Genomic DNA, 18,708 nt, shown 5'->3' with positions numbered 1-18,708 from the left:
TTTTTTTTTTTTTTTTTTTTTGAGACAAGATTCTCACTGTTGCCAGGTGAGTTGCATTTCTCCTGACTCAGCTTTGTTGCTCACAATCGTGTCCCTAGCACCAAGCTCAGTGTTTCCCATCTATTATATATCCCTGTTGAGCGGACAGGAAACACAGTGCATAAGAGAGATTTTTGCTCTCAAGTATAAAAAAGGGTTGCTTAAGAGAAGAAGGGAAGATAGGACACGTGAGAGCCGTAGGTATAGGAGCTCCTGGATTCAGGTGTTAGGGAAGAATTCACTGTTAAAAAATCATTTTTTGTTTGAGTAGCTGACACACAAAAGAACCACAGTATCAAGGTTTACCAGCCTCCTGCCCAGGGCACACACAGGCTGGATGTGTCCTGGAGGGGAAGAGAGAGGCTGAATGTCCTGAATTCGTGCCTGCAAGGCTGGCCTCGAAGAAGGACCCGCATGTCCCAGATAGAAAGCGGCAGGGCAGAGCTTGAGAGCCCCTGGCTTTGGACCCCAGGTGGGGCAGATTCCTGGACACACATGTGCTGCGTCCTGAGTGTGGGGCCTCGGGTTGGGGAGAAGCGCAGGGGCCCCACCACCACTGTCCCCTTTCGTCCGACTCACCTGACCCTAGAGGGCCGGCTGAGTTGCAGAGGTGTTGCTGATACCTCTGTGGGTCTGACGGCAGGGACTTTGGGCCCCCGCTGTTGAATCTGGAGAAGGTTCTTGGCTTTGGGGCTGCTCTTTGTCCTCTGAACACGGGCTCCAGTGGAACTGTTCTGCCCATGCTCTGATCCTCAGCACCCGGCGCAGTTTTAAAATGTTTTGGTAAATTCTTCCACACTTATGATGCCAGCAAGGAATGCTAAGCACTTACCCAGGCCCTAACCATCTGTAAAGAGCTGAAGAGATTCCTGGGGTAGGGGAATGAGGGAAGAGTCAGATACCATCACTTCATAGGAAGTTTGCTTTTTAGACTCCAACTCAGCTCAGAGTTTGCGTAGGAGTACCTATAGGCAGGATGGAACCTCAGCTTTCATTCTGATCTAATAAAAAGAAGAAAAGTGTTCTTGACTTTGATTTTTTTGTTGTTTTTCTGTACTAGGGGTTGAATCCAGGCCCATGTGCATGCTGGGCGAGTGCTTTCACACTGAGCTATATCCCAGCTCTTCTCATTGTGCTGTAAGACAAGGTCTTGCCAAGTTGACTAGGCTGGCCTTGAACTCTTGACCCTCCTACCTTGGCCTCCTGAGTAGCTGGGATTGATTGTAGGTGTGTACCTCCACATCTGGCTGGGTTTGATTTGGGCCTATCATAAGTTCCACTAAGATCCTTGGATTCTCTCACGTCCTTAAATCCTTAAAGGGCTGTGGGGCTTTTTAGCAGCTTTTTGTTGTCCCTAACAAAGAACTGGACAAGAACACTAAGAACAGGTATCAGAAGTGTACATTTGTTGAAGGTGGAAGAGAAATGTACTCTGCAGAGTGAGAATAGCCTTAAGAATAAAGAAAAGGGCCTTTTGTGCCCAAAATTCCAGAGTTATCTTCTTCTCATGAAAATAAGTAAGGCATTGGGACAGTCGCCCTATCAAACACTCACTTGGTGTCAGTCATTTGGAAATTGTACTGTCAATATGCCTCTGCCATATGTAAATGCAGGGTCAGGAACAGTGTCTCTTGATGGGTTGTGCCCACGTGCAAATGCAGGATTGAAGAGAGCACTTTTCTGATTGGTTCTGTGTTCAGGGATGAAGGTGTCACCCTATGATGAGTAGCCCCTCACCCTGTCACCCTGTCTTACTTGTATCTAGACTACTTTTAATATAGGTAAATTTCTAGGCATTAAGAGGGAAGGAGGAACTTTATTGACAACTCAGCTGTAGATAAAATATTCTACACAGCAATCATCATCTCCAACGTTTGGACCTTCCACAAACTTCCCTACCTGAATCGCCTTGGTGAAGGTGTTTTGGGACTTAAAACGAAAAAGTCATTGCCCAACCCTCTACTTGATTCCGTACTGTTCAGACTCAGGAAGCATTTTCCCATGGGGCTATTGCTCCATGGTTGACAGGAGGACCTGTACTAGCCCCCTTGAAGAATGAGTATTACTCAACACAGATTAAGCAGATACGCGGTTATTCCACTCGGGGAATATCGGGCCGAGTGACCTTCAGAGGCTTCCTGCCATCTGATGTATGCTGCCGTGGGGGGGCATCTTTTAAAATCCACACGTCCCTGCAATTCTCATAGGCCACTTTGTGACAAGACCTGCTCCCACATTAGCAATTGGGCACCGCGCATGTTTCTCTTGGCCAAAAAGGCAAAGGGCCGTGAGCAAGGAGCCAGCTTTTTCCTGATTGCAAAACGGACCACAATTCCTCACCAACCTAATAGGATAAGTCATTTTTGTCTCCCCACTTTTATTTTCTGGTACTGCATTATTCTTCTTGGAGAGAACTCCATTTTCTCAGGATGGCATAGCTTTTAGCGTTGAAATGTCAACTGTTGGGACATTGCTGCAGTTGCTGTTAATGAATAAACTGAAGTTTAAAAACAGCAAACCCGGATCTATAAAACTGAAAACGAATCAGAACTTCATCCTCTCAGCTGTTCAGTTTTATAGAGTTTGGAGAGCGGTCAGTATCATTTGGGGCTTTCTAAGATAGTCAAATAAACACCGTAGAGGTAGAACATTTTAGTGCATGTTGGTAGCAAAAACATTAAACTGCATATGTGAACTCCAAATTTTTTTTTTCAGATAGCGTGATTAGAGACTCAACCAGGAATAGACATCTAAGAAAAACTTCCCGAGTAGGTTGATCTGGTATTTTATAATCCAGAGATTTGAGGTTTTTCTCTTTGAGAAGGAGCAGGTATGTGTTTACCGTGGTAACAAAGGAAATCGGCTCCGGAGTGGCCTCTGCTCTGAGACTCCCCGGTTCTGCACTGTTCACACCCCTCAAGACACCCACCGTGTGGGTCACTGGCGCGACGGTGTGGCAATGTTTTCCTTGTAATGTACCAGGTCTTGCCAAAGCAGCAAACGTGTCCGCGTTAGGACGCATTTCATCACAGGGCAGCGCCGGCCAACTTGAGCCCAGTCCTTGCTATACTTATTCCCGTCTCTTCCCCAATCTTTGGAAATTGATGTCTTCACTGCCTGCTGTACTCACACGTTCTAGGACCCTTGATGGCTTGATCTCTTGCAAGAAAGAGACACAGCATCAGTGTGAATTTCGCAGTGTCTCTACCCCATATTGCCATGGGAGAGACTGTGGGAGACCCTCCTCGGGACTCAGAGAGTGAGTCCTTCGCTGATGCGCTGCCTGCCAGCGCCCCGCAAGGTAAAGTTGGCTCCGGGTGCAGCTTCCGGGAGGCCTAGGGCACTTGCGCAAGGGTGAAGTTGCTTGGCTGCCCGGTTCTCCACGTTACGCTCATTTCTGTACCACCCGGTGTGCACTCGGTGCTGTGCTTGCAGTAGTAGCAGTGCCTTACTGGTGACCCACGACCTTAAACACAGCAACCTCGCCTAATCCATATCTTGTCTCTCCACATGGCTGCCATTTCCTGAATTTTAAGCATGCAAGGTATATTTCTATTCCAAAGCAATCCTGTTCATTTTTAATTTTCTGAGTTTGCTGCATACATTTCCCCAAAATACCCGTGGGCTTATTAGAATACTCAAAGGGCCATTTTTCCACCTCCTTATCTTTATGTTAGATATCTCTCAAAGCCGTTTTTATTCCTCTTGTATACAGCTTTGTATTGCTCTCAAAGTACTGTGTGCACTTTTCAGGTCCAGCTGGAAATTTAGGTATTTATATGCATATCTGGTTGCTCCCAAAGAATATCCCAGAGATCCTCCTAGATGTAGGAACAAGTTTCATTCTGTTTTAGATTCCTTACGATACCTCCAAGTCGAATACATTGTAGAAAAATAGATTTGGGGGGACCTTGAAGAAATTTTGTTTTAAGTATCTTGTTTTACACATCAAGAAAAGGACGTCCCTAAAAGGTTAGATGTCTGCTAAGTAAATAAGTAAATATATTATTTCTATTCAGATTTGTCAGATTGAAGCAGAAACCTCATTTTTCAACATTCCTCTCTTGGTTTTGCCAAATGCGAAATTCTTCATTTCTACAGCTCCTTCTACTGGAATTTCTCAGCACAGCCTCTTCTGCTCTGTTTCATGTTTTTACCTATATTTATATTTACTTTTCTCATAGATCGCATATAAGAGCAGATTGTGTTAACTATGGCAGTTCATGTTTTATAAATGCTAAAGCACTAAAATGCAGCCACTGAATGATTGAAATGGTTGGCCCACAACCTTTGAATTTTCCTGGAAGTGTGAAGTATGAATATATTGGTCACAACTTTTTTTAAAAAACATCAAGCTTTTAAAAAATTAAACATTTTCCCGAAATACTCTTTTATTACAATTATGCGCACATGCGTGTGTGTGGCACTGGAGATGGAACCCAAGCCTTGGCACATGGTGGACAAGTGTTTTTTCACTGAGCGGCACCCCAGCCCGATCACTGCCCACATGTATGTCTCATTCTTGTTATCGAATTCGGTTATTTTTCTGTAAGCCATAGCATGACGGCTTTTGTGAGTCAGTAATTTCAGGCCACCTCAGGGCAGAATGTCCCAGCTCTGCTGTGAGTAGGGCTCTTGAGTCAAAATCGGATAGTTGTGTCTCTTTGAAAAGAACGTGCCTGCAATATAGCACAACAAATATTGTAGGTTAACTAAGGGGCCATGTACTGTTTATGGCAAAGGATGATTATGTGACCCAAGTTAGTTTTCATTCCATGCTAATCTCTATTTTCATGCCTTGAATTTGCCCTAAGTATAACTTCTATTGAGTCTCAAATCAATCCGGGAGAATAACTGAGTACGATCCTCCTTAATTAAGATGATACAAAAACAGAGTTATTTGCCAGGTGTTGTGCACACCTGTAGTTCTAGCCATTCAGGAGGCGGAGGCAGGAGGATGGGAAACATAGCAAGATCTCATATCTTTAAAAAAGCAAAACAGAACAAAATAGATTTAATGAGCAGCTAAAGCATTATATTTTGTATCAGTAGTTTAAGCTTTGTCTTGTGTTCTCCCTCTACTTCTTCTTTGTAAGGATTTTTTTTTTTTCTGTTAAACGTTTGAGTTCCTAGATACCCACACCCTATGCTTGGTACTTCTTTTATATTTCGTATATGACCACTAAGTACTCACTCCCACCAAAATAAACAGACAAACCCCCAGATCAATCGGATGTCTGGTTCTGAGCCTTGCGAGGCAGGCCTCTATGAAACACTATGCGGTTATACGTGGAGTGGGCCTAGGTAGAGAAATCAGTAGGTGCTCCGCCTCCTTCCTCGTGGGCAAAGAGGAGCTGGGCGTCATCGCAAGGAGTTGGTTGATGCAACTGAAGAAAAAGTGGCACCTTTAGTGTGAATAACCCAGATGTCCAGCACACTGGGAGATTCAGTGAGATTAGAGGCCTCCGCACGCTCTGCCACTCCGCCCAAGGAGCAGCCCCGGTCTGCCCCGGCCCCTCCTGCTGTGGCTCCTGCGCTCTGCTGTTCCCTTTCTCTTTCTGATCCTGAGTTCCTCCAGCAACCCCATTTAACCCCGCGCCGGCTCGGGAGTCCTATCCACTAGGAGAAATTGGCAGGACTCAAGGAAAGCTTCCAAAGCCCATGCTGAATGTGCCTCCTGATTTTAGTGCCAGACGGAGTCCTGGGTGAATTCTGTAATTGTGAGTTGTTGCACCAGAGCGTTGAGAGATGATGACACGCTTGGAGCCGATTGAGCAACGGAAATAGGCCTCAGAGACATGGTAAGTGCTGCAATCGGCAAGGCTTGGAAATGGAGTGCCTCCCGAGACTGAGTGAGTGGTAGATCACGCACCGTGCCCACCGGGGCTGCCTGCGCTGGGCTGCAGGACCTCAGGCAGCAGGGGACTCGGAAATGGTCAGGTCAAGGACTGCAGTTTCCACCCAGCCCCAGGCGGAGGTGCTGAGTGTGAGCGTCTGCGGGTTAAGCCACAGTGTTTGCAGAAGCGGATCCCGAGCCCTGCGTGTGTGGAGCTTGCGGTCTCAGCCCGGTGTAGTGCCGGTCCCTTGAGGAAGGGCTAGGCGGCTCCTACTCAGTACGCCTTTTCCAGAACAGGCAAAGGCCAAAACTGAAGTTGTCTTCTTTGCCCTGAAACAAGTGGCAGGATTAGTTGAGTAAAGTGAGGCTTCTGTGTGATGTCTCGTGAATATTTCAATAAGGAAATGATCAAACAGAGAATGCATCTTTATGTGTGATTCTTTTTAAAAGTAATTGTTTTAGATGGAGAAATTACCTCCCACTCACACTAACATTTTATCTCCGAAGAAACTGACTTGCCAAAAATTGAAATCATTCAGAGGGGCTTACATGAAAGCAGCAGTTGCGTTTTCTCTCCCAGAACACTGAAGAACTGTCTTGGACATTAATGCTCTGTATATGATAAAGTGGATTCACCTCCTTCACCTGGCTCTGAATCTCATAGCCTCCTAGGGAGTAGTGATTCAGAGGACTGGGGTTGCAGCTCGGTGGTAGGGTGCGCAGAGCCCTGGGTTGGTGCCCCAGCACTGCAAAAAATAAATACATATTTGTGACCCTTAACGCTTTTTTGTACTTTTATCATTTATCTCTGACTGAAGTGTTTAAACTTCTCTCTTGAACTCTAGGAGTTAGTAGATTTAGTATATGCAGACTCTGAGATCTTGCTGTTTTTCCAAATGTCACGTCTTATGTACGCTCCCCTAAAACAATTAATTCCAATGTAAGAAATACTGGAAAGAAGTATCGTTTATACCCGATGCTTACAGGAAAACTTAGGGTTGCTTAAATCTTAATACAACCAGTATTAAAAGCTACCTGACAGCAGTTAGCACTTTAAGTTGATAATTAAAGCCCTAATTGCCATGAAGCGTGAGTCTTCAACCAAAAAACAACTTTTGTCCCTCCGATAGAGGTTGCCATAGAGCACTGTTTTGGGAGCATTCTCACTTACACCTTTGACTCATGGAGATCCCAAAATCAGCAGGGCTTTTCATTACGTGCAAATTCCTGGGTGAAAGAAACATGAGCAGAGTTCATTTCTTCCTTGTCTAGGTTAGCAAAGCACTGAACACAGAGTGTCCATTTTAGCTTCTTGAAAGCAGGCACGAGCGGCCCGCCACACACACACACACACACACACACACACACACACTAGTGTGGAGCATCTGTGAACATATGTATGACAATGAATTGTCGTTTGAATGGAACTTTCTGTCAACTTCCACACACACCCACTACACACACCCCGTAGTTTTGCACCTGTAACTACTTTAGACACACAAATTGCATGTGTAACTGATAGCAATGGCAATCCAACTCCCACAACCTCAGAATTAAGATCACACGGCCATTTGAGTACACAGTGTCTCGGACCCGTGTAATTTTTATTTGAACAAGAGATTGCCGGCGCAAGACCGAGGTTCCCACAGTGGCGAATGGCACTTGTGGTTAGCATTTGAGAGCAGATGTATGCCTGCTGGGGACCTCTCCCTCCTCACCTTGGGCCCGGGCCCCCCAGGTAGCCCTAGAGCTGCCCCTCTGAATGACTGCCACAGAAGCCACCGGCAAGCCTGTCTGTGAGTTCTGAGCACCTGCTGTCTGCGGGGCACCATAGTGGACACCGTGACATCCAGACACCCTGGCCTGCTGTCACAGCTCTTTATAACCTGGCTCCACCTTAAGCGTTTCCCCTTCTGTTCCGTGGTATCCTAGAGTTCTTCCTGGTCTGTTCTATTCTAACTAAATTCCCTAAGCAACACTAAGCCACACCCCTTCTGGCCCCAAGCCTGCTTCCACCTAAACGGCCTCTCTCAATTCCCCCACCTTCTGGAGTCCTCCCTGTGATCCAAGGTCAGCTCAAGTCCCCATGCTCCAAAAGCACTGTCTGAATACACCGTTGCTCGCTGTAATCTGAACATGTGCTCAGACGTTTTCTCTCTCTCCCACCTCCCCGGTGCCACTGCTCTGACCCATGCTGCTCTCTTGCCCGGGCCCCACAGTCCCGTCCTTCATTCTGAGCTCTGCTATTAGTCTGTCATCAGGGACCTCTTGAAGTCAGACCTGTCCCTCTGCTCAGAGCCCCTGATCCCTGTGTCACAGAACCCAAATGGCCCTGTATGCCCTGCCCTATAGCAGCTGGCCTCTGTGATGTCCTGTCCTTCTGTCCCTCCCCCGCCTGCTGCTCCAGCCTCACTGCCTCCTGACAGTCCCTAGCACGAGGCCCGCCCGACCCTGGCACCTCTCCTCCGGCTTCTTCCTGTCCGTGGTCCTCTTGGCCTGACCTCCGCTCCGCTCCTGCGCACCGATGCTCAGAGCTCACTCCTGGGAAGAACTTCATGGCCACCCCATTAGACTCCCTGCCTCCCTGCCGCATGTCCCAGCCCTGCGATTTCCTGACAGTCGTGGTCATAGCTCAGGGTCTGCTGCATCCTGTGAGTGACGCATTGGTCTGGAAAGAAGAGTGGTAAACCCTCCGACTCGATGGTCCCCACCACACCGTGTAGCCCTACTCACAGGCAGTCTGCTCCCACGGTCAGCCCCGTTTTGTAATCACGGGGAAAGGCCGTGTTCTCCTCTCCATCCCTGACATAGACCCAAAATCCCGCCAGAGTGGGGGCCCTAAGTTCTCCAGATCCCTTCATCCCAAGCCAGTATCCTGCACCTCAGCAAGCTCCAGAGAGTAGGAGCTGGAATCCATTTAGTAAATAAAGACAAAAGTTTGGAATCGGTTAGATACTATTCTAAAACCAAAAATGCTAATATAAAGAAACCATCTATCCTATGAATGTTGCAAACCAGGTACAAATGTTTTGAACGATCGTCAGTTTTGAGTTATTTGCCCTATCTCTGTCCCTACTACAAATACTATGTTTTTGTGAATTATCCAAATTCCTGAGTTCTGTACATTTGTTTACCTTTTGATACGTTTGGTATTCATCTGAACCTCCAAAAGACTTATTGGCTAGCCATACTGAAAAAAAAAGCAAAGTAGCTTGTTTGATTAAGTGATCAATAGCCAATATATAGAGTGCTAGCAGACATTCTCTCTTCTCCCCCTTGAAAAAGAAGTTGGCACTTTGGAATCATATAGATTTTCATTATCCGGGCTATCTAAAGTTTTTGATTTCTGTGGTTAAGTTGGACGTGTTGCCTATTGTCTTACAATCCTTCCATTAGTATTTTTCAGATTATTTATATATCATCTGATAGATACTTTTTGTTTGTTTGTTTTTGAGACATGATCTTGCTGTGTAGTGTAAGCTAGCCTGGAACTCACACATGTAGCCTAGGCTGGTCTCAAATTCACTGTGATCCTCCTGCCTCAGCCGCTGGGATCAGAGGCATGTGCCCCACAGCCAGCTCCTACCATTTATCATAGAGCTTATTCATTCCTTAAGACAAAACATGCACCTTTTGAATTTTTATCTGTCCCATATCAACTTGTCGGAAGGCCCTAGTTGGAAATGTATTTGGCCTTTATTTTGCATGAAGCCAGTTAGAAAAAGAGACAGCATTTTGGGGCTGGTTTTAATACCACTTTAGAAGTTCTGAATTGAACAGACCATAAACAAATACTCTGGAATATTGACAGTCCTTTTAACACAACTGAAAGAGTTCATTCAAGTCATCAGCACCCAAACAACTGGAACAATACCAGCACTCCAGAGCCCTGTGGCTATTTCAATTTGTAACCCATAGATTGGATGCCTCTTTTTGAATTTTATATAAAAATTGAATCGTACATTGTTGACTCTTCTGTGTCCATTTTGCCGCTCACCTTAGGTGGTGAGATCAGTCACACTTCCCAGTCACCCTCACTGCTGTATGGGGAGGCCATGTGACTGTGTAGTTTGTCAGCTGCCAACGGACACTTGGTGGGGGGGCTCCCATTGGGGCACAGGTGCCCCTGTTGTTCATGCCCTGGCCTCCTGGTGAATGCGGATGCGTATTGCTGGCCGATGCCGTGGGAGCGTGTTCAGGTCCGGAAAAGCCAGCGTCGAGCGTGGTTGCACCAAGTCGCACTTGTACCAGCAGCGTATAGGTGCACATCCACTTTCTGTAGATTTTTTTCCCACCACCTGTGTTTTCTGTCTTTTATGGTCGAGCCAGTCTGGTGGGTGTGTGGGAGTACCACATTACGATTTTACTGGCCCTTTCTCTGATGATTAAGATGGTCAACTTACTTTAAAGCCCTAACTGTCCATTTGGCTCTTTTCTCATAAAGCGCCTGTTCAAGTCTTTCTTAAATTGGGTATGCGTTTAAGAGTTCTAAAGTGTACATCATTAGATAAATGTATTGGCAAGATCTGTGTTGCTTTTTCATTCCCTAATACGCATGAGTTTTTGCCAGGCATGGTCGTGCGTGCCTGTGATCCCAGCACTCGAGAGGCTGAGGCAGGAAGATCAAGCCTGAGCTGCAGAGTGAGTTCAAGGCCACCCAGAACTACATAGTGAAACCCTGGCTCAAAAAAAAACAAAAACAAAAACATGTGTTTACTCTTGATATAATCTAGCCTACTACATTTTTCACTTCTGCTCAGTTTTTAAAAAAAATACCCTATGGAAGAAAGCTTTGCCTGCTCCAAGATTGATAATAAGAAGTTTTGATTTTTCAAAGCTTTCCTGGTTTATATTTCACATTTAATTCTGCATTCACATGGGGCTGGTTGTGTCGGTGTGGAAATTCAGTCGATCAGCTCAATGTTCTGAAAACCTGTCCTTTCCCGTAGCCCGGCAGTGACACCTCTGTCGCGAACCTGGTTCCCTCGTAGGTGTGAGATTAGGTCTGGACACGCTCTCCCCTTGCATTGATGTGTTTTCCTATCTTGGCACCAGTCACCATACTGCCTATTGATGGGCGCTTCACCAGAGAACAAGTCCTCCAGCGCCCGTCTCCCTCCTCGGATGCCCTGGCTGTTCTCAGTCCCTTAAATTTCTGCTTAAATTACAGGTTTACATGTCAGTTTCCACATGAGAGCGTGGGATTCTGACTGCAGCTGTTTTTGTAAGTTGAGGGAGAATTGACCGCCTGTTACTCCATCTCCAAGCTCATGGACACAGACTGTGCTTCATTTATATAGATACTTAATAACACTTTTGAGTTTTTAGTTTAACAATGTTGCACATTTTTGTTAGATTTTTTTTCTCCTTAGTCATTTGGTGCTTTTTATGATATTACAAAAGTCATTTTAAATTTTCCATTTCTATTTGTTGCTGCCTTATAGAAATGCAGCTGTTTCTTGAATGATGTGTCCAGCAACCTGGTAAAATTCTCTTTCATGGGTTTTTACTGATCCAGAGAAACACTCAGACTCTCTGGAAGGAATATTAGTTGTATTTCTTTTTTTCCAATGCGTGTGCATTTTCCCCCTTCTTGACATGCAACAGGACTTCCAGTACAGGGTTGGGTGAAAGCAGTGATTACTAATACACTTAACATCCCTACTCCAGAGGAAAGCCTTACAGATTTCACTAACCCTGGAGGCCACTGTGGGTTTCTTTATTTCTTTGTGGATATTCTTTAGCAGACTAATGAAGTTCCCTTTTCTTCCTCTCTAAGAGGTCTTTTAGATGATAAATGTTTAATTATATCAGATACTTTCATATAGTCACTTTGGAAGTAGTATCAAACCCACGGTTACTCTAACACTGAGCTACATCACAAGGCCTTTTTTTTTGTTTTGTTTTTTTTTTTTTTTTGAGACAGGATCTCAAATCTTGTTAAGTTGCCCAGACTGGTCTTGAACTTGTGACCCTCCTGCTCACCTCCAAAGCCATATAAAATATTGTTGCTAATGTTGTGAGAGCTCAAGAGGAAGGCTTTTGAAAAAAATTCTTACCATGGATACTTTTATGTCAACTCATCCTATATTTTATAATAATAAATGGTAGAGCTAGTAAAAAATTGGCCAGTCACCCACAGCGGGCAGTGACCTGGCCACATCTGTTGACACTTGGTTTTCACTGTTTGGCTTTTACCCTAACCTCAAGAAGGATGCTGGGCAGCATAACTTGAAAACAAAAAAGCAGTGTGTCGGGGTTCCAGACCACACAACTCTGAGAAAGTGGCCTCCCCTCTAGAAAATCCAAGCTGGTGGAAGCGATGGCCGGGCATGTCTCAGTCTCAGTTTTGTTTTGGGCTCAGCTAGCTGACGCACAGTCTCTGAGTTTGGACGAATGTGTAATGACAGGCGATCACCGCTGTAGTGGTTTCGCTGCCATCCTCCTGTCCCTCCATCCCTCCCCCAGCTCTCTGATAACCAGTGATATTTTCATTCTCCATAGTGTCACCTTTTCCTGAATGGCCCCATAGCTGAAATGTTCCAGTCTGCATTATTTTAAGATTGGCCTCCTTAGCTAAGTAATGTGCTAAAAGTTCCCCATGTCTTTTCATGGCTTGATAACACATTTCCTTTTGGTCACTAAATATTCTATCATCGAAATAATAGTCATTCTTTGGATTACTGCAGTTTATTTATTCAGTCATCTCCTGAAGGGTAGTTTAGTTGCTTCCAAGGTGGGCAATTCCAAATAAAACTGATTCTTTTTGGTACTGGGGAATCAAGCTCAGGACCTTGTGCATGTGAGGCTGGCAGTGGTAACACTGAGCTAAATCCCCGGCCCTCCAAATAAAACTGCTTTAAATCTTTGGCATGTGGAAAGCCAGTTTTTTCCAGCACCATTTATTAAAGAGGCTGTCTTTGTTCCAGTGAAGATGTTTGCCCCCTTTATCAAAGATGAGGTGTCTGAGTTTGGAGTTGTTTCTGCATCTTCTATTCTGTTCCGTTGATCCTCAGGTCTGTTTTGGGCAGGGTTGTTTTTTGTTGGTTGGTTTGTTGCCAGTCATGCTGTTTTCATCTGTAGTCTAATTTCAAATTAGAGATTGTGATTCCCCCTACCTTGCCTTTGTTGCCTAGCATTGATTTTGCTACTCTAGATGTCTTCTGGTTTCAAATGAATTTTAGGATTGTTTTCTCTAGTTCTGTGAGATGTGCCATTGGTGTTTGGATTGGGATTGCATTAACTATGTATAACAATTTTGGGATATGGCCATTTTCACTATGTTGATTCTTCTTACCCGTGAGCCAGAGGTATCTTTCCATTTTCTGATCTCCTCTTCAATCTCCTTTCACACAGTACTGTAGCTTTCAATGTAACGATGTTTTACTTCTTTTGTTAGATTGATTAAGTACTTCTTTTTTTCTTTAATGCTCTTGGGAAAGATGTGGTTTCCCTAATTTCTCTCTCAGAAAGTGTGTAACTTGTGCACAAGAATGCTATTGATTTTTGAGTGTTGACATTTTATCCAGCTAAGCAACTGAACTTAGTTATTAAATCTGGAGGTATTTTGATGAAGTTTTGGGGTCTTCTATGTAGAGTATCATGTCATCCACAAATAATGATAATTTAACTTTTTCCTGTACTCCTTTTATTTATTTCTCATATCTAATTGCTCTGGCTAATGTTTTCAGAATTATATTGAATAAGGGTGATGGCAGTGGACATCCTTGCCTTGCTCCTTATTTTAGCATGAAAGCTTTCACTTTTTGACCATTTATTATGATGTTGACTGTTTGTCAGTGATGACTTTTATCAGATTGGATAAAGACTATTCCAATTTTCTATGGGGTTTTTATCATGAAAGGGTGTTGGACTTTGTCACATGCTTTTTCTGCATCTATTGAGATGATCATGTGTGTGTTTTTTTGTCCTCTCTGTCAATAGGATGTATTACTTTTATTTTTTTAAATTTAATTAATTAATTAATTAATTTATTTATTTATTTATGTTTTTTTGAGACAAAGTCTCACTATGTAGTTGAGACTGATCTGGAACTCACTATGTAGCCCAGGCTGGTCTCAAACTCACAGCGACCCTCCTGCCTCAGCCTCCCGAGTGCTGGGATCACAGGCATACCCCACCACGCCCCGCAAAGGTACATTACTTTTATTGGTTTGCATATGTTGAATCCTACTTGGTCATGGTGTATAATCTTCTTGATGATTTGCTGCATTTTGTTTGCCAGTCTTTCACTGAGAATTTTTGCATCTATGTTCATTAGGGAGATTGGCCTGTAGTTCTCTTTTTTGGTTGGATCCTTCTCTGGTTTTGCTTCTAGGAATGCGCTAAACTAACATCAAAATGGATTAAAGATCTAAATATTAAACAAAAACATTAAATATGCTGAAAGAGAGAATAGATGGAACTTTTAAAGACACAGGTGCAAGCCGGGCATGGTGGTGCACACCTGTAATCCCAGCACTCAGGAGGCTGAGGCAGAAGTATCGCTGTGAGTTCGAGACCAGCCTGGGCTGCATAGTGAGTTCCAGGTCAGTTTCAACTACATAGTGAGACCCTGTCTCAAAAAACCCAAATAAATAAATAAAAATAAAGACACAGGTATAAGCAAAAACTTTATGAACAAACCCCAGTCACAGGGGAAATATTACAAAGAATCAACAGCCAAGATCTCATTGTATTGAAAAGCTTTTGCACACCAAAAGAAGTCACCGACAAAATAAAGAGACAACAGAGTGGAAAAAAATTTTTGCCAGATGTTCCTCAGACAAAAGACTGATGTCTAGACTATGTAAAGAACTGGGAAAGATCAGCCCAAATTTAAAGACCTAATCTAAAAATGGGCATCTGAGATGAATACACACTTCTCAGATGAAGAAGTACAAATGACAAATAAATATGTGAAAACAATGTTCAACATCACTGGTCATTTAAGAGTTGCAAATTTTAAAAATCCAGAGATTTCATCTCCAGAAAGAATGCCTATCATCAAGAAATCAACCAATAACAAATGTTGGCAGAGGTGTGGGGGAAAAGAAACCTTCTTTCTCCACTGTTGGTTGGAGTGAAGACTGGTACAACCACTGAGGAAATCAGTGTGGAGATTCCTCAAACAACTAGGACTAGAGGTTCCATTTGACCCAGTCATCCTCCTTCTCAGTATCTTCCCAAAAGAATTAAAAGCATCATACCACAGTGATATATGCATACTTATGTTCATAGAACACAGTTTGTAATAGCTAAATCTTGGAAACAACCCAAATGCCCATCAGCAGAAGAATGGATAGAGAAGATGTGTTTTTTTCTATACCATGGAGTACTACTCAGCCATAAAGAAGGATAAACTTGAGACATTTATAGCTAAATGGATATTCCTAGAGTACCTACCCTTAAGTGAAATAAATCAAACACGTATAAATATTGCATTGCTTCTCTGGTGTAAGGAGCTAAAAGTGGAAATAAGGACCAGAAAGTATAATAGATATTGTGAAATAGGAAGAAAATGTTCAAATGGTAAAGGACACAGGAGAGAGGGGAGAGGGAAAAACAGGAAGGGAAAAGAAACAATGAGCAAAGAAAGAAAAAATAGAAACAAACTTCTTGTAAATAAGAAGGGGAGGAGGGTAGAAGGAAAGGGAGAGGAATGGAAAAAAATAAGAATCAGAATATATCATGTACAGGTACAAATTCCATATGATGGATGTCATCATTATGTATATCTAAATTCTACCAATACATTTAATGATGAAAAACTAAATACCATAGCTGCTGTTAAAAAAAACAAACAAACAAATAGAACTGCCGTAAATATTTGTGTTCAGATGAGGGCCTGAGTTTTCAGTTCATTTGGACAAATATCAGAGAGTGAGTCCATTGCACTGTAGAGTTGGTTTTGTGACAAGCCGCCAAACTGCGTTGTGCAGCAGCTATGCATTTTGCACCCCACCCCCACCCCAGGGGGCAGAGCACTCTGGAAACACCACACCCAGTGGCTTCGCTTGGGGTTTGGCCATGATAGTCGTGAAGTAGTCACTTACTGTCACTTTCACCTGCAATTATTTAATGACATATGATGTTTAAGATCTTATCTTCTTAAGGAAGGTATCCTCCAAGTCTTTAGCCCAGTTTTTAATCAAGTTACTCGTTTCCTTGTTGCATTTTAAGAGTTCTCTGTATATTTGATATAACAGTCCTTTTTCAAATGCAGTTTTGTTTTTGAGATAAGGTTTCACTTTATAATGCAGCATGGCCTTGAACTTACTTTGTGGCCCAGGCTGGTCTCAAACTTACTATGTAAACCAGGCTGGCTTCAAACTCACAGCGATCCTCCTGCCTCAGCCTCCCAAGTATTGGGATTACAAGTGTGTATCATCATCTCTGGCTGATAAGATGCAGGGTTTGGGGAAATTTTTCTCCAAGTCTGTGGCCTGCCTTCTTGTTTCCTTAACATTGCTTTCATTTAACTTTAATAAAAAGTTTAATTTTAAGGAAGGTCAATTAATCACTTATTTCTCTCACAGACTGTACCTGTGGTGCTGTATTCACAAGGTCAACCCCATATCCAAGGTCTCCCAGGATTTTTCTTATGTTATCTTATCTTTGATGAATTTTATGGTTTAACATTGGACCTATGGTCCATTCGAGTGAATTCACATGGAGTCTCTCTGTAGATTCCCTCTTTTTCATGTGGGTATCCAGCACCTTTTGCCAAAAAGTTGACCTTTACTCATTCTATTGCCCTTGTGCCTTTGCCGAAGATCAGCGAATGACATCGATGTGGGTCTGTTTCTGGCTGTCTCTTCTGTTCCTCTGATCTTTTCATCTGTTCTTTTGCTAACACACTACGATCTTGGCTATTACAACCTTGTAGTAGGTCTTGTAGGCCGGTGGCTAGGTCCTCTGATTGTTTTCCCCTTCAATATTGAGTTGGCTCTTCTGGGTCATTTGCTTCCCTGCATAAACTTTAGAATCAATTTATATCCACAGGACCATTTGCTGGGGCTTGATTAGGATTGGCATGAATCCATAGATCCAGTTGGGAAGAACTGACATCTTGATAATACTGCATCTTGCTGTCCATGAACATGGTATACTTGTCTTTCGTTTATTTGGTTTTTTGGAATCTTTCATCAGATTTTTGTAGTTTTCCTCATATAGATTTCATATGTATTTTGCAGGCTTTTTATCTAAGTATTTCATTTTGAGAGTCTAATGTAAATAGTAAGATGTTTTTAATTTAATTTTATTTTATTTTATTGGACTAGGGATCGAACTCGGGTCCTTGTGCTTGTAAGGTAGGCAGCGTAACCACTAAGCTAAATCCCTAGTGATGTTTTTAATTTTAACTATCACTTGTTCTTTGCTGGTATGTAGGAAAGCACCTGGCTGGTAGATTCAAGTGATCTCTCCTGACTCAGCCTGAGGCACAGGCCACCATGCCCAGCTTGATTTTGTGTACTGACTCTGTTTCCTGCAACCTTGCTATAATGCTTACTAGTTTCAGGAAATGTTTTGTTTTGCTTTGGTCAATGCTTTAATATTTCCTACATAGTCATGTCTTTCACAAACAAAGAAGTTTTAGTTTGTCCTTCCCTGCCATGTACCTGTTTCCTTGCCTGTCTTTTTGCTTTAGCAAGGGCTTCTGGTCCAGGGTTGAAGAGCAATAAAGAGAAGGGACATCCTCGCTGGTTCCTGGTCTCAGCAGGAAAGCTTGGGTAGCTTCCCATGAGCTGGTGTTAGCTATAGGGTTTTTTAGATGTCCTGGTTTGCTGAGTTTTTAATCATGATTGGATGTTGGGTTTTGTCAGTGTTTTGCTGCATCTGTTGATGTGATTGCATGATTTTTCTTCTGCAGTCTATTGGTGTGATGAATCACATTCATTAGCATTGGAAGGTTGAGCCATCCTTGCAGCCGAGATGAGTCTCACTTGGTCATGGTAAACAATTCTTGTACATTGTTGGACTCAGTTTGCAGATTATTTTCCTGAGGGTTTTTGTATCTATATTCCTGAGAGATTTGGCTTGTAGGGGCTTTTTGTAATGTCTTTGTCTTTGTTTGGTAATGCAGATCTCATAGAACTAGGAATTGCTCCCTCTGCTTCTGTCTTCTGAAAGTATAGAGAGTTGGTGTAATTTCTTCCTTAAATATGTGGTAGAATTGACCCATGAGTGCACCACGTAGTGGGGCTTTCTGAGGTAGGAGGTCACTCATTACTGATGCAGTTTAATAGATACAGGCCCACTCGCAGTGTCTGCTTCTTCTTGTCTGAGTTTTGGCAGACGTTGTCTTTCAAAGAATGGGTCCAGTTTATCTAGGTTATTGAATCTGTGGGCAGAGAGTTGTTGTTACTATTCCTGTATCATATTTTTTTGGGGGGGTGGGAAGGATCGATGCCATGGCCTTGTGCCTGCTAAGCAGTGCTCTACCATGAGCCACACCCCACCTAGCACCCTTATGCCTGTGAGACCTGTAGCGATATCCTGCTCCCTTTCATTTCTAAATGATCTCCAGTCAGTCCCTGCTGCTTATGTGGACCAGGCAAAATAGGGGTTTCTGCTCAGCCAGAGTACTACTTGGCAATTAGCCTTAATCCTGATTAGGTTCTCGTAACACCTCCCTTTAGAAACGTGTGAAGGGGATCCAGTTGTGGTAGTGTGACCTGTGTTCCAAGTTCTCAAGAGGCTGAGGCAGGAGAATTGCAAGTTGGAGTGCAGCCCAGGCAAGTTAGCAAGACTCTGTTTTACCAAAAGAAAAAAAGGAGAGAGAGAGAGAGAGAGAGAGAGAGAGAGAGAGAGAGAGAGAGAGGAGAGGGGGG

At 43.4% G+C, this 18,708-nt stretch overlaps 2 protein-coding genes across 7 annotated transcripts in view; one reads left to right on the top strand and one right to left on the bottom strand.

The window, feature by feature from the left end:
• The window catches only part of LOC104867287, a 22,893-nt gene extending 22,112 nt beyond the window's left edge, over positions 1–781 (bottom strand). The window contains exon 1 of the mRNA XM_010631619.3: positions 619–781. Coding sequence (XP_010629921.1) covers positions 619–781 — 163 coding nt within the window. The remainder of the gene's footprint in view (positions 1–618) is intronic.
• Positions 1–18,708, top strand: part of Pparg (peroxisome proliferator activated receptor gamma) — a 121,749-nt gene that overhangs the window by 55,013 nt on the left and 48,028 nt on the right. The window contains exon 3 of one of the 6 annotated variants that reach the window (XM_033759474.1): positions 5,727–5,840. The exons of 3 other annotated variants lie outside the window; for them this stretch is intronic. Coding sequence is in view for 1 of the 3 variants with exons in the window: in XM_033759476.1 (XP_033615367.1) it covers positions 3,259–3,340 (82 nt within the window). In the remaining 2 variants the exon portion in view is untranslated. Of the gene's footprint in view, positions 1–3,159; positions 3,341–5,726; positions 5,841–7,875; positions 7,946–18,708 lie in introns of those variants that run through there. 2 more of the 6 variants (XM_033759476.1, XM_010631517.3) reach the window with 2 other exon arrangements.

This window comes from Fukomys damarensis, unplaced genomic scaffold, assembly GCF_012274545.1.
Source record: "Fukomys damarensis isolate Sample0158 unplaced genomic scaffold, DMR_v1.0_HiC HiC_scaffold_37, whole genome shotgun sequence".
NCBI lineage: Eukaryota > Metazoa > Chordata > Mammalia > Rodentia > Bathyergidae > Fukomys > Fukomys damarensis.
The sequence above is the reverse complement of the archived record's forward strand: the minus strand, read 5'-3'. Positions and strand labels throughout refer to the sequence as shown.